General features: G+C 39.1%; 1 protein-coding gene across 5 annotated transcripts in view; it reads right to left on the bottom strand.

The window, feature by feature from the left end:
- The window catches only part of CACNA1C (calcium voltage-gated channel subunit alpha1 C), a 1,037,023-nt gene that overhangs the window by 238,292 nt on the left and 783,798 nt on the right, over positions 1-14,933 (bottom strand). For all 5 annotated transcript variants that reach the window (XM_072650128.1, XM_072650131.1, XM_072650129.1 and 2 more), the window contains 2 exons: positions 11,595-11,698; positions 4,699-4,871 (listed from right to left, as the gene is read on the bottom strand). In XM_072650128.1, the coding sequence (XP_072506229.1) occupies positions 4,699-4,871; positions 11,595-11,698 (277 nt within the window). The remainder of the gene's footprint in view (positions 1-4,698; positions 4,872-11,594; positions 11,699-14,933) is intronic.

Here is a 14,933-nt window from a genome sequence, read left to right as displayed (position 1 = left end):
CAGGTAGGTGCCACAGTCAGTACAGTGCCAGGCTTGGAGTCAGATATACTCATCTTTGTCAGTTCAAATCTGGCCTTAGGCACATACTAACTGTGTGATCCTGGGCAAAGCACTTGACCCCATTTGAGTCAGTTTCCTCATCTGTCAAATGAGTTGGAGAAGAAATGGCAAAACACTCCAGTATCTTTGCTAAGAAAACCCCAAATGGGTCATGAAGAGTCAGACATGACTGAAAATGACTGAGCAAGAACAAAAAATTGAAGATAGTAGTTAATGAATATAGCAATCTACTGTTTGATAAACCCAAGGACCCCAGCTTCTGGGATAAGAACTCACTGTTTGACAAAAATTGCTGGGAAAACTGGATAACAGTGTGATGGAAACTGGCCATAGACCATTGCCTCACACCGTACACAAGAATAAAATCCAAATGAATACATGATCTGGGTATAAAGATTGATGCTATAAACAAATTAGGGGAGCAAGGAATAATGTATTTATCAGATTTATGGAGAAGGGAGAAATTTATGACCCAACCAGAGATAGAAAACATTATGAAGTGCAAAATGGATAATTTTGATCACATTAAATTGAAAAGATTTTGCACAGGCAAATCCAATACAACCAAGATTAGCAGGGAAGCAGAAAACTTGGAAAGAATTTTTTGCAAATAGTGGTTGTGATAAAGGCCTTGTTTCTAAAATATATAGAGAGCTGAATCAAATGTACAAGAATACCAAGTCATTCCCCAATTGATAAATGGTCAAAGGATATGAACAGGAAATTTTCAGAGGAAGAAATTAAAGCTATCTCTAATCATATGAAAAATGCTCTAAATCACTATTGATTAGAGAGATGCAAATCAAAATAACTCTGAAGTATGACATCATGCCTATCAGATTGGCTAACACGACAAAACAGGAAGATGATAAATGCTGGAGAAGATGTGGGAGAATTGGAACACTAATTCATTGTTGGTGGAGCTGTGAGCTGATCCAATCATTCTGGAGAGCAATTTGGAACTAACAAAAATGTGCATATGCTTTGACCCAGCAATACTACTTCTGGGACTCTACCCCAAAGAGATCATAGAAATAGGAAAAGGACCCACATGTACAAAAATATTTATAGCAGCTCTCTTTGTGGTGGCAATGAACTGGAAATGAACGGGATGCCCATCGAATGGCTGAACCTGTTGTGGCATATGAATGTAGTGGAATACTATTGTGCTATGAGAAATGGTGAACGTGAAGACTTTAGAGAAGCCTGGAAAGACTTATATGAGCTGATGCTGAGTGCAAGGAAGAAAACCAGGAGAACTTTGTACACAGCAACAACCACAGTGTGTGAGGAATTTTTCTGGTAGACTTAGTACTTCATTGAAATGCATGGACTTAAAAAATTTCCAATGGACTCTTGAGGCAAAACGCCTTCCACATCCAGAGAAAGAACTATGGAACTGATAGAAACAGACCATTTTCTTGTGTATTATGTTTTGTTGTATTTTATGGTTTCTCCCATTCATTTTAATTCTTCTATGCAACATGCATTTAATAGGAATGTACTGTAGAACCTATATGAGATTGTATACCATCTCAGGGAGGGAGTGGGGAGGAAGGAGGGAATTTGGGGGAGGGAGCAGAAAAAAAATCTAAGATGTATGGAAGTCCCTGTCAAATCCTGAAAACAAAATAATTCATTTTTTAAAAATAAAAAGAACAAAAAATTGTTCTCATTTTAAATTCTCTCATTTTCTCCTCGTAAAAACCCTTTGAGTTAAGAGATATTGTTATCCTCATCTTGCAGATGAGGAAACTGAGGTTGACAGAAGTTAAATGTCAAAGGTCACATAGTCATTAAGAGTGGGAGATCAAATTTGAACTCAGCTCTTTCTGACTTCTAGTCCTCTATCCACTGCACCACCTAGCTGCCTATAAACTAATATTATCTTGAATAAACAAAAGGTATCTGCTATGGACTTGGGCTGAATTATTCCAGTGGGAAAATTTTTGTGATGGATTTTTCTGTTTTCTCTCTAACTCAGGAGAAAGAAAGGAGAGGCAAATTATATAAAAGATTATGCAATGAATGCAAGTGCATTCAAATTAGAAGTCTTCCTCATTGGCTGAAAATGGAAGAATGATCTAATGAGTTTGATCCAGAAAACCTAAGTGCTTGAATACCATTCTGTGTGAGGCAACAAGGGACTGATGTTCTGGCCTAGATGGAATCAAGATGGTTAAACTAGCCATAGGGAACTTCCATTAAGCATGAATTTAGAAAACTTAGACAGTACTCCATCTAGGAGAAGATTGATTTCTTTAATAGACTTTTGCAATTACCTGTCTTTATATTACTTCTGAATTTTGTGTAGCCTTTCTTATAAATAAACCCCTAAAATATTAACTTTTGAACTGGAGTCTTTGAAGACAGAAGATAAAAAGGAAAGAAAAATAATTGATTAGACTGGGTCCTCACATTTGGTTGGCAGCATCAGAAGAAGAGAAGGCCCATAACTGGGATTCAGGTGTGTCAGATCTCTGAACCTGAGGAGCCAGACTAGCTCAGAAGCCAAGAAGTCTAGAAGGTTTAGTACCTTCCAGCATGGGCTTAGAGATTTGAGAAGTCTAGATATTAGACAAAGATGAAATCCTGAGAGTTGGAAGCAAAATCTGCTGTTTAGGCAGCTAATAGTCTAAAGCCTGGAGGTAAATTCTTCATAATTCCTTCATAATTCATAGTTCCTGTGTCTAATAAAACACAGCTGTTTTAGGAAAGAAGCAAAACCCAGAGCATGAAGCAGCATTAGTTGAAAGGAATTAAAATCCTTAATGTCCACTGTATTATTGTTATTATGACTAATAATACCTAGCTTATATAGCGCTTTAAGGTTTGCAAAGCACTTTATAAATATTCTTTCATTTTATCCTCACAAAAATCTTGGGAGATAGGTACTAATATCATCTTCATTTTCCAGATGAGGAAACTGAAGCAGGCAGAGGTTATGTGATTTGCACAGGGTCACACAGACAGTGTCTGAGGTGAGATTTGAACTTAGCTCAGTGGACCTGGTTCATTGAACCTGGTTCATGGTTCAGTGGACGTTGGACCATTCCAGGGTCAAGATCTCTCTCCTCTTCATTCCTTTATAGAATCATAGGCTTAGAAGACTTTAGATTTGGGGATTTTCTAAGGACCATAGATCTGTAGATTTAGTACTGGGACATCAGAGGCTATGTAGTCTAACCCTCTCACTTTACAAAGGCCAAGAATGAGGTCAGGGGAATGGGTGGTGGTGATTAAGTGATTTGGTCAAGGTCACATACGCACTAAGCATTGGAGATAGTATTTGAACCCTTTAACTTCAATTGATCTTGGGGTGGGACATTCTGTTTCCAAATTCTTGGTTCAGAATTTGGATAAACAAGTTTTTCCAGAATATGAAAGACAACTAGTTTGTTATAGCAACACAGCACATTCAAGGATCTGAGCTCAGTTCCTGGAATTAGCTCATTTAATGGGCAAAAAGGACAAAGATGAACTATCATAGAAGCTCTTGCTCTGAGCAGGGGACAACATGTCCCTGTGGATGGTGAATGGCAGCCCAACCAATGGTAGATAATGAACTTCTAAAATAACACGTACTGAGAATAACGCTTACAGCCATTAATCATGAGATAAAGGTGCCACCCCTGAAATTTGTTGAGTGTTTGAGCTAAGGTTCTAATTCTCCTGTTTTTTAAGAGGTAATTCTCACTCTCTTTCAGGACAACCTTATCTAGTGCTGAAAAGAAGTTGTCTAGTGAATATGCCTGTCAATGGTTCCTAAATTCCAGCTATATCAAGGTGTTTTCCCAGAGGCTGCTCTTTGGTAACAGTCCTCATCCTCTTTATACCACTAAACACGCCGTCTCTGACCTTTAAGACTATTCATTCAAAGCTGATTTTTCTTGCCTAAAATCCTTCTTAATCCATTTTTAAAAATAGTCCACATTTTGGATTGGCTTGGTTCTGCTTTTATGTTTTCAGATGAATTGATCACAAAGGATGAATCTGACAAATTCATCCAATCAATCAGTGGAATAAGAAAGGATGTTCCTAGCTATGACTTAAGTGTCATAGCCCTGTGTTCTCTACCACTGCCAGTAAGGAGCTTCTACTTTTCCTCTTCCATCTTCTCCCTTCCCCAAATTTCCAGTTGAGACAGGTTCAGTTCTCTCTATAGGAAATACCTGGAGAGACAATCCTATAAAATAGAAAAGTTTTCCACCCTATGAAATAGAAAAGTTTTCTAGTCGTTTGGAAAATGTAACCTGGCATGCAAAAGAATAGATGAAGAGGTAGCCGTGTAGGCTTATAAAAGTGCTGCCTTCAAAAGGGAATCTTTATCAGCAGTTATTCATTATTCCTTCCCCTCCCCCCTCAACACACACACACACACACACACACACACACACACACAAATTTTAATGTTAAAGATATCTGAAGGAAATGGGAAGTTCATTGGACCAACAGGAATTATTTTATACCCATGTCTCTATCTCTTTACCATTAGCATCACAATACTCTAATTATGAAAATGACCTTGTCCCAAGAGGGCTCACTATCAAACTCTATAGAAGTCTGCATGAGAGAAGTCTCTGCCCCCTGCTCCCTCGCTCCCAACACCAAGCCCAAAGATAGAGAAGAGTTGCTTACTGTTTCTGGGTTTCTCCTCATCCATGCCTTCATCTTCATTCTCAGGGTCAATATCTTCAGCTTGAGTGATCCAGTCCAGGTAGCCTTTGAGGTCCTCCTCCAGCTGCTGCTTCTCTCGCAGCTTTTGGAAGTCTCCTCGAGCCTTTGCCTTCTCTCTCTCTTTGGAAAACTCTCTGGTGAGAGAGTGTGGGAGTAGTGTGTAGTGGATGGGATGGGAGGAAACAGGAAGAGGGGAGGAGGAGGAGGGAATCAGGAAGGGGAGGAGATATGGGGATATTGAAAAAAACAACAGGATTAGATGCGGTTCCTTAGTAAAACCTGCTCATATGCCCCACCTCTGATAGAGATTCTATACACTCCACTTCTTGTCACATGACTATGGAAGAACCATTGGAGAGGATCTCCAGAACCATCACAAAACAGCTTAAATGGGGATGGGGAAGGTTCCCTCTACTTCAGAGCATGATCTTAGCATTTCTACAGTACCTCCTGTCTACGAATCCCTTATATCCAGCAGTTATGAAAGCTTAAAGAATGGAACCCATTATTTCATCCCTATTTAATCATATACTAGCCAGCATCCTGGTACTTAGACTTCATGGGTCTATCAGGTTATAAAGGTCATTCAGGGGGAGTGTCTTAGTCTCTGCGGTCTCTGGGCTCCACATTTAAGAATATCCAATGGCTCTTAGCATGTCCCAAAAGATTTTTAGACCAAAGGTTTTCTCCCACAAGGAAAACACTAAATATTAAAGATTCCAGACACAAGAAAATATTCTTTATTTTGAAAAAGAACCTCAGATAATATGAAAATTGAAAGATAACTTTAATTTTAAAACAATAGTGATTTCAATGGAACTAAAATTTTGCTGGGATGGTAGTTCTTCTTTGTCTTTCTGTTTGATTCTGGTTCTTTATCAGTTATCTTGAATTGTATGTGAAGCTCTTTTAATTTATTCTTCTGAACTCAAATTTGTGTGTGTCTGTGTGTGTGTGTGCGCGCATGTGTGTGATGAGTCTATGTATGCATGCATGCATGTGTGCTAAGGTGGTGGGGCTGGTGCTACTGATAAGACTGGCTTTCAGCTTTCCCGGAAGAATCATTGTTAATTTATTACCCACCATGTTGATTCCAAGGGGACTTAGAGAATAATTTAGTGGGTATCTGCAGTTTTACTTTTCCCATTCTCTTCCTGAAAATTTCCAACCAGAAGCTGAAAGCTTATAAAATTTAACTGGGATAGGATGGAATTTCTTTCCCACAGCCTGTTTCAATTGAAATGGATATTCAAATAGGGAAGAGGGAAGGGCAGCCCAGATGAACTACAGGATGGCCAATTAAATGGCAGCATTATTACCACTTGCACTTTTGAGGGTGAGTATTTTGTCTCTGCATTCTGACTACACTGTTTACGGCGTTCATCATTTGGTTGGAATGATGTGCAGTGGGTTTCTGGCAGTATGTGTGGAGGCTAGTTAGTAAGAAGGAAATCAGAAAAAGTGGGGCAGGGAACTTTTTTTTTCAGTTGGGAGAGGTGTGTGTGTGGGGGGGTGGAGGGCTCATTGCAATTACTTCTCTTCAACTGCTTTCTTAAAGACATTCTGACTTGGATTGAGTTTTCTTTTTAATTTTGATTGAATCCAATTCTAATTGGATTTAACTTTCTCTTTCTCTGGCTCCTGGCCAGCCAACCACATAACTCCACTTACTTTCCTAGGGAGTTTTTATGTTACAGAAAAAATACCAAAATGACAGCTGGCACTGAAGATGGACACCCCCAAAGCTATCCCCGCCCCCACTAGCACTTAATCATGCTTATGTGCCAATGGTAGGATGCAGCAGGCAGCCATGCTGGCTCATCTGCCTTCCATCTTCTGCCTTGCTAACCCCACCTCATTCCTGGCCCCAAAGGATAGTGCCCTTCATCCAGAATTCCATTTCAATCTGTTAATTACTTGACTTCCCTCAGAGACTACCTTTCAAGGCCTATCCTGTTATCCCTTTCCTAATAGCAAATGAACCCCTAACTACTTTCCTATGGAATGAGGCAGGTACCAGAATCAGGAGGGCACTGAGTTTCTAAATATTCCACTTTTTGTTACAGGTAATCTAGAATAGGAGAAAGTTCAGGTTCTGATAATCAGAACTCCCTCTAGAGGAATGATGGGATAATAAGATTTCAGAGTTGAAAGACCTTGAAAGGTCCCTCATTTAATAAATAAGGAAACTGAGGCTCCAAGAGGTAAGGTGACTTGTCTAGAACCTAGAACAAACTAGAGTAGGGGGAATTGAGCCATTTTTATTTTGGAACCCAGTGGAATGAGAATTATCTGTGTAACCAAAACCATAAGTGACACTCACTAAAAATGGGGGAGATGAAAAATGCAAGGTTTTGCATTTGCTTATAAAATACCTTTCATGGGTCTTAAGACTTCATTTCCTTGAATGGCACAATTACATATTTCTAGGAAGGGCAGAAGATGATCCTTCCATATGCCCAATGTTTCAATGGTATAGCCCAGATGTATAGCAGTGAGGAGGGAAATAAGGGCTGGTCTCAGCTAAACCACTAACAGTAATGATTTGCTGGATGGCAGAGTCTGGCTCCTTTATCTTCTTACTTGGATGCCAGCCATCTGAGCTAATGAAGACATTTAAACCCTAACTTGATGGGAGCTATGTTGGGCCTTGGGACTGAAACTAGTTTTACAATCAGTTGCAACCCTGAATTTTGTCATAAAGAAAGAATACATTCATCACCCACAATGACTACCAAGGAAAATGAATCTGAGAGTTCCCATTTTGTTGTTTAGCAATGTAAAACACACAAAGGGAGATGTAATTGAAAACTCTAGACCATATAGACTAGTGAACTAGATAAGCTTTAAAGTTTTTTCCAGTTTTAAATCTTTTTCTGAAGTCACAACTTTGAGTGACAGAAATCTCTCAGAAGTTAATGAAGCCTCTTGCATACCTACCCATTGAAATGGATTTCCTAATTTTTGCACTTCAAGCCTTCTAAAATAGAGTTTTGAACCTGAACAAATAGAATCTGTGACAATTTGTTAAAATCCACAAGTTATAAATTTCCTCCTCCATTAAATAATAATTGGCTCTTCCTTTCTATTCTTGGGTCAGGGTCATCTCAGTCAGAGTCAGATTGAATGATTATTGAGCCAAAGAGATTCCAAGTTCCATACCTTTTGTTACCAACTGAAGGCATTGTTTTGTGCTCTTTAAAAGAAAAAATGTTGAAGATTTTAGATTCTGTGGTATATTAGCTGATTCAGTCTCAAAGATGATTTCAGGAAAAATATCAATCCTATCACTATAATTATTTTTAGCTCTTGAAAATGAAGCTTCTTCAGGAGATTATAATCAAGGGTCAAATGGGAAAAATATTTGCCTTACCCAACTCACAAAACTTTTGTGAGAACAAATGAGATGTATATATGTGTGTGTATATGTGTGTACACATATATGCATATAATTTGAATGTGTCATGTGACATGAGTGTTGGGTAATATGGCATTTTCAGTGAATGAAATACTCTGGTTAAATGGAAAATTAATATAATCACCACTACCATCATTCATAATTTTATCATCATCATCATCATCTAGAAATGTTATTATACAGATTCCTCATCCCATGTCAATGCTAGATAAATGACAGTTGACATTCACATAATGTTTTATGATTTACAAAATCATTTGTATACAGTATTTCATTTACAAAATAATTTGTATACAACAACCCCTGAGATAAGTAGCACAAGCATTATTTCCCCATTTTCTAGGAGAGGACAGGTTAAATGTTCAAGGTCACACTAAGAAATGCAGTTAGGTCTTCACCAAATCCTTTGTTTTCCATTTGACCACAGGTTCCCTAAGCATAATTCTTGCAGTGTAGAAATGATTGTATTCTAAATATTTTTTCTTGGAAAACTTTCTAAAATGAAGTACACATTTTCCTGATTTTGTGAATAGAGCATGATGACTATATTTTAATTTTTTTATGGTTCAGGGTTATTTTGATAAATATCACTTATCAAATTCTTTTGTAATGCATGTTCCTTCAATGATATTAAGATGTGAAGGGCTGGGCTTATTTGTATTTCCCATACCGCCAAACAGTTGAGCTATTTATTCTCTTTGGTAGCTATGCTGGTTTCTATTTCAGTGATTCCCTCAGGAGCTCCTGAGGTTTGTAGAAGTGGTTGCCCTTTACAAAATGACCCAGGATTATTATTCTAGTTCATGATTTTGCTCTCTCTTCCCTGGTTAGATCAGGTGGATGTTTGATCACCCAGTGGGAAAAAGTTGGAGAAAGTAGCTTTAGCTTTGAGAGTCCAGATGTTTGAGAAAATCTATGCAAAGTGCCCTGCTTCTTTGGCAGAGATTACCTGCTAGTGCCCTCCCTGGAAGGGAAACTCTTTCGTTCCCAATTTTTCCCCCTCCTCCAGCTTCCTCTCTGATCATCTTCCCTAGGCAGAGAATCTGGCACAGGCAGAGCAGAAAGTCTTGCCAGGAACTCAGGAGGGAAGAGCTTTGGCCATGGAGAACACAGTAGTGTCACTAAGAATTGGTTATATGGTACTTCCTAGGAGGATTTCCAGGAAGGATCCTTGAATAGATTTGTATACTCAAAGCTTAAGGAATTTATCAGAGGTGCTGGACTCCAGTACTGACTGCAGATAGTCAGAAATGGTCTTGAGAACTAATGATGAAGTAAGTTAGGCCAACTCTTGGTTTTAAGAAGATTTTTTTTGGTCTTTACTTGAAGTCTTAACTCAATCTGCTTTGTTGTGGCAGCTATCAAGAAAAGAGCTTCTCTGTTGGTGATATTTACATTAGGGGCAGATCCCAGGAATGCAAATTGTAAGATGCCAGGAGATTGAAATGAGTTTGAACCTGAACCTGGTCCTTGACCTCAGATTTCTGTGAAGAGGATTCCATAGTTAATCAGATTTAGGGAGGAGAATAATTGGATTTTTTTTTGTTTAATCCTTAAAGCTCTGATTTTGAACACTGTTTAGTGTCATTCATTGTTCAAAAACAAGAAGTATGGTTAAAAAGGAAAGTGCTCTAATCTGGGAGTCAGGAGATCAGCATAGTATAAGGGAGAGAGCACTTAACTCTTTGGACAGATGCCCTGGTTTCAAATCTTGGCTCTGCTATTTAGCATATGTGGAATTCTGTTCAATTTGCTCTCCAGGCCACAACTTTTTTCATCTATAAAATGAATGGTTGTTCTAGAGGATAAAAAAGATCCCTTCTAGTTCTAACATTATGTATTCTATTAAATAATCTTTAGTATGAGTAGTCTTTCCTTTCTCTTTCCACCCCTCTTTACCTATCTGTATTCTAGGAGGTGAAGTGCGACTGGGCTATAGTTCTAAGATTATCTTTGAGAGGTGAACTTGAAGACATAAATATTTTCTTGTGTTGGAATATTAATATAAAACATAGCCATAAAAATGCCCCACTTTCTATGTATTAGATCAGAGGATATTGCCTTTCCTCACATCTCTATTTGCTATTTCCCCCTTAAAAGTTTTCACTGGCTTTCAATGAGCTCACCTTGGAATGAAAAAAGGGATTGGGACAACAAAATCGGTAAATAAGTTGCCCCTACTATAGAGGAGACAAAGGGAGTGGGAGTGGGGTGGGGGTAGTCCACTCTTCCCTACTTTCAGAGACCGAGAACATCAATTCTGTGATGTTCCCAATCTCTCTGGGGTTTAGCTATAACTACTATTGACTTATGTACAAGCTGGCAATGACAGGCAAGCTTTTTTCTCTGAATGTCTCTAGGCTTTAATGGCCCTTGGCATCTAGGAAAGGTTACTAAAAGAAGCTGATCTGAACTGCTTTCATTGGGGTCCAAAATACTGTAATGTCATCACAGATGTAGTTCAGTAAAAGTGGCAACAGAACAGAAACAAGGAACCAAAGGCTCATCAGTAAGGGTTTTTAAGGGCCAGTCTTGGCATGGCTGGTGTGAGCATATGGGAGGGTAGGTGGGTGGTGAGGAGGCATTCAGCTGGCTCCCCGAGGTGCACAGATGTCTACCCATGGGATAGTTAATACCCCAATCATATCCCATTTCCTCCACTTTTTAAAAAATCTGACTTCAAAATTACATTGGGTGTCATTCTTTCAGCATACTGTAGTGGGTTGGGTTAATGAAGACTTTCTCTTGGAAAATGAACAAAATTATAATGTACCCCTCATATCTCTATACAGTTTATTTCCTTAAATGAGCAAATTCCCTTTCCATTGAGAAAAAGGTACATCAGCAATAAGATCCTTTGATCTATAAAATAATATAAACATTTTTCTAGTTGATGAAAAAAAATCAACCCAATATTCTTCTAGTTGTACAAAACAAAGCTAAATGAAAGCAAGTCGCATTCCTTTTTAATAACCTACTATGACCTTGTAATTCAGGCAAATAGGTAGCTCCAAGGCTGCTATATATGTTAAGAAACAACCTCTATGAGCCTTTCCTGATACTGATGGAATGCTTTGCGTTCCCTCCTTAAAAGAAACTAACCTTCACACCATGGACTGCAAAAGAGCATGCTGCTTTTGTGGAGAGCCTACTTGGGGTAGCATTGACATGGTTGGTATAATGAATGTCATATCAGCCTGGCTGTCTCTTACTGAAACCATCTGTTCACCCATATTGTCTATTACCCAGACCAGTGGATTGATTGTTAAGAGTCTGTGCTTTTTACCCAAACAGGCCAAGGCCATTTGTTTAAAGGTTTCTGAAACTGACTCATTTGTCTCACTAGGTTTGGTGAGACCTGGAGGAAATGTAAAGCCAAGAGGGAAAAGAATAAATAAGACAAATGAAAAACAGTAATGTTTTCTTTGGTACTGCTTACCCGCTAAGGACACCGAGAACCAAGTTAAGAACAAAAAATGACCCTATGATGATTAGTGTAACAAAATAGATCCAGGGCCAGTCCCTTCCTACGGCATCATTGACCTGGAAGAATGGAATGATAGTTAGTGAGGCACACTCTGCAACCGAGCATGGCAAAGCTCCACTGGGCACCCAAGTCACTGGTATTAGGAATGTTGGGACCTAATTCTCCTTCGAGGCCAAATTAGAAGCCAAATATTGTTGATGTATGAGTGATTTTATTTGAATCAAGAGATTTTGATTTTCGGCGTTTCCTACATTCACAAGGGTCCCATCCACGAAGATCCTGGTGATGGAGCCCTGCTCGGCTGCATTGGAAAGAGGACATGGAGATGGTCAGCTTACCCGCTCAACACACCGAGAACCAGATTTAGAACGAAAAAGGATCCAAAGATGACCAGACTGACAAAATACACCCAAGGTAACTCATAGCCCATTGCGTCTTGCATCTGGAAAGATGAAGGAAAGTTGGGAGAGAAAGGAAGTTAGGAGAGAAAGAAAGCAGAAACATGTTAGAGCAGAGAGGCAGGTGGAAAAGTATATAAACAGAACCTGTAAAGGACCCATTAGCCTGGACTTCATTTTCCCCCATGAAAATTATTGCCATTTTTTTTTCCTTTTGGCATCATCAGTCCTTAAAACCATTTTCCCATAACAAGCACTTGAGTTGCTCTGGTCCTTAAGAGATTTGAAAGCAGCCACTTAAAGGAGACTATGGCCTTGTACTTTCTGTTGGTCTAGCCCCATTTTCAGGAAGGAAAAAAAGAATTAACTAAGACCAGATTTAATGTACTTTCTCCTTTGGAAGGTGTTCCCAACAATAAATAATTTCCAAATTAGCTAGCTGACATAGTAGAACTTTGTGAGACAATTGAAGACTTGACACCAAACCAATCAAGGCAGGGTCTGAGCAGGTTCACATGAATGTCAAAGCTTCTATTGCACCTAAGGGCCACTGAAGACTCTCAGCCAAATGACCTTATGTATAATGCCTTGTCCTCCCAAGACTTTATTGGCATAGCTGAAGTAGTTGGAAGAAAAGGAAGGAGGAAACCATCTTGTTTCCAATAAATCTGGATGTGTAGCTCCTGGGATAGCCCTGGTACATTCCACTGGGAATGTTTGGAAGCTTCTTGGAACTGACAACCTGGAGACTGCAGGAGATAACTAATCTTAGGATAAATAACTTCCATATGAAAAAAGAATACCTAACTGTCACTGTATCAAAGAAAGAGAGGCCAGAAGATATGGTTCTGAGGGCAAGGTGATGTCTGCCATGTTTTTGTGAAGATGGAAATTTATGGGGCTGTCAACTTTTCATTTATGCCTCTTATGATGTCCATTGGGGTTACTTTTTAAAAACCATAACTGTTTGTGAAAATGATCCCAACTTTATACTTGTAAAATTACCTAGTAAAGAACTTTCCATAGGACTGGGCCAGGACAGGCCTTGTCAACTATTTACACCATCCTCCACGTATTGTTCCACTCTAAATACATTCCCACAGTTTAGCACGTATTTGACCATATTGTGGTGGAAGACACCCAGCCTGATTGGACTACGGTGCTATATCTAGTTCTCTCCTTGTTGTGTCTGCCTTATGTAGTGCTATAATGTTTGAGCTATTTTTATAGCTTGCCATTTTCTGAGTGTTAAGTTAAAGGATGATTTGCTAAAGAAGTCTATTAAGGCCTTTAGGTATTATTAATTAGGCTAGGATAGTATGTTAAGCATAATTCTTCTACAATAGGTCCACTTAGCCATGTATTCATGATTCAGGCAAGTGAGGTGAAGAAACATTGAGTTAATGGGATTCAATGAAGGGACTGGTGGGGGGAAAGGCGGGGGAAGGCTAGGATAAACGAGGAGTCAAAGATGATTAAGGTTTTAAAAGTGACTGAATTTATGAATAATCCTATCTTGTCTGCCTGGTATAGTGGAAAAACCACCAGTTCTTGAGGACTTGAGTTCAAATGTCATCTCTGACAGCTTACTATTTGTGTGACCTTGAAACAAGTCACTAAACAACCCTAAACTTCAGTTTCCTCAAGTGCAAAGAAAGGGGGTAAACTGGATACCTGGTGAGACACCTTTTACTTTTTTTTAACCAATGATCTATGATCCCTTTTTTTCCAAGTTCCTATTCTTAACTCTAACTTCTTTCTGTACTCTCTAAATGATCTCATTTATTCCTCTGACTTCACTTAGCATTTATGCAGGAAGCTCCAAAATCAAAATCTCTGACTCACCCAAATCTCTCCCTAGAACTCCCTGCCAAATGATTCTATCCCAACATCCTGCTGACATTGGAGACAATACACCTAAAAGTGAATACCTCTCATTTCCCCTAAAACCATCTCCTCACTAATTCTCTAATTCTGTGATGCCACCACCATCCAGCTAGTCACCTGGGTTTGTAATATTTGGTTCATCTTTAATTTTGACTTCTGAATTCCCCCATTTCCAACCAGTTGGCAAGCCCTGTTGATTCTGTATTGGCAAACTCTCCCTGATTCCACTCTCCACTTTCCACTATCTCTTTAGCTTTCTAGTGAGAGGCAGCGTAGATGCAATGAAAGAGTGGTCAGGAGACCAAGGCTTTCATCTTGGCACTGCCACCACCTAGCCATGTACCAATCATTCCACCTGTCTAGACCTGCATCCTCATATGTAAAATGAAGACACTTGTATTCATTGAAAATCCCTTAATCTGTAGATTCTTTGCTTCTGGTTGCTTTTTTGGCGATCTGCTTGTATGCTCTAAAGACATGTGGGCAGTATAAGGGAAGGAACTGTGATGAGGGTAGGAGAGTGAAGAGGCTATTAGCATGTTCGTGTGTGTATGTGTGTGTGTGTGTGTGTGTGTGTGTGCACGCGCATGTGTGTGCCAACATCAACTCATTTTCTAGGAGCCAGAATAAAATATTTCCTTATTGCTTGTCAGATTTATGTTCTTTCTTGAAAGTCATTATTCTGGACCACTGTTATTATGGGGGTAGGGGGAGTTGAGGGAAGAGAGGAGACGACAAAATGGAAATCACATAATGCTACTGAAGTTGGAATGGAACTCTTTCCAAAAGAAAAGATGAGAAAAACAAAAACAATAGCCCAAGGTTAAAAAAAAGTGTCCTAATTTGATGACCCCTTACTTGGTGGCTAAAGATTTATACAGGGGAACGGGCAAAAGTTGCTGAGATACTGATTCCACCTTCTTTTCTAAAGGGCAATTTTGTATATTTAAAGGAGGAATATAATCAAGAGTGTGCTGGAGCCAGCTCAAACTTCGAGAGCCTATTG

Source organism: Notamacropus eugenii, chromosome 3 (genome assembly GCF_028372415.1).
Source record: "Notamacropus eugenii isolate mMacEug1 chromosome 3, mMacEug1.pri_v2, whole genome shotgun sequence".
Lineage (NCBI taxonomy): Eukaryota > Metazoa > Chordata > Mammalia > Diprotodontia > Macropodidae > Notamacropus > Notamacropus eugenii.
This window is presented reverse-complemented; position numbering and strand designations above follow the sequence as displayed.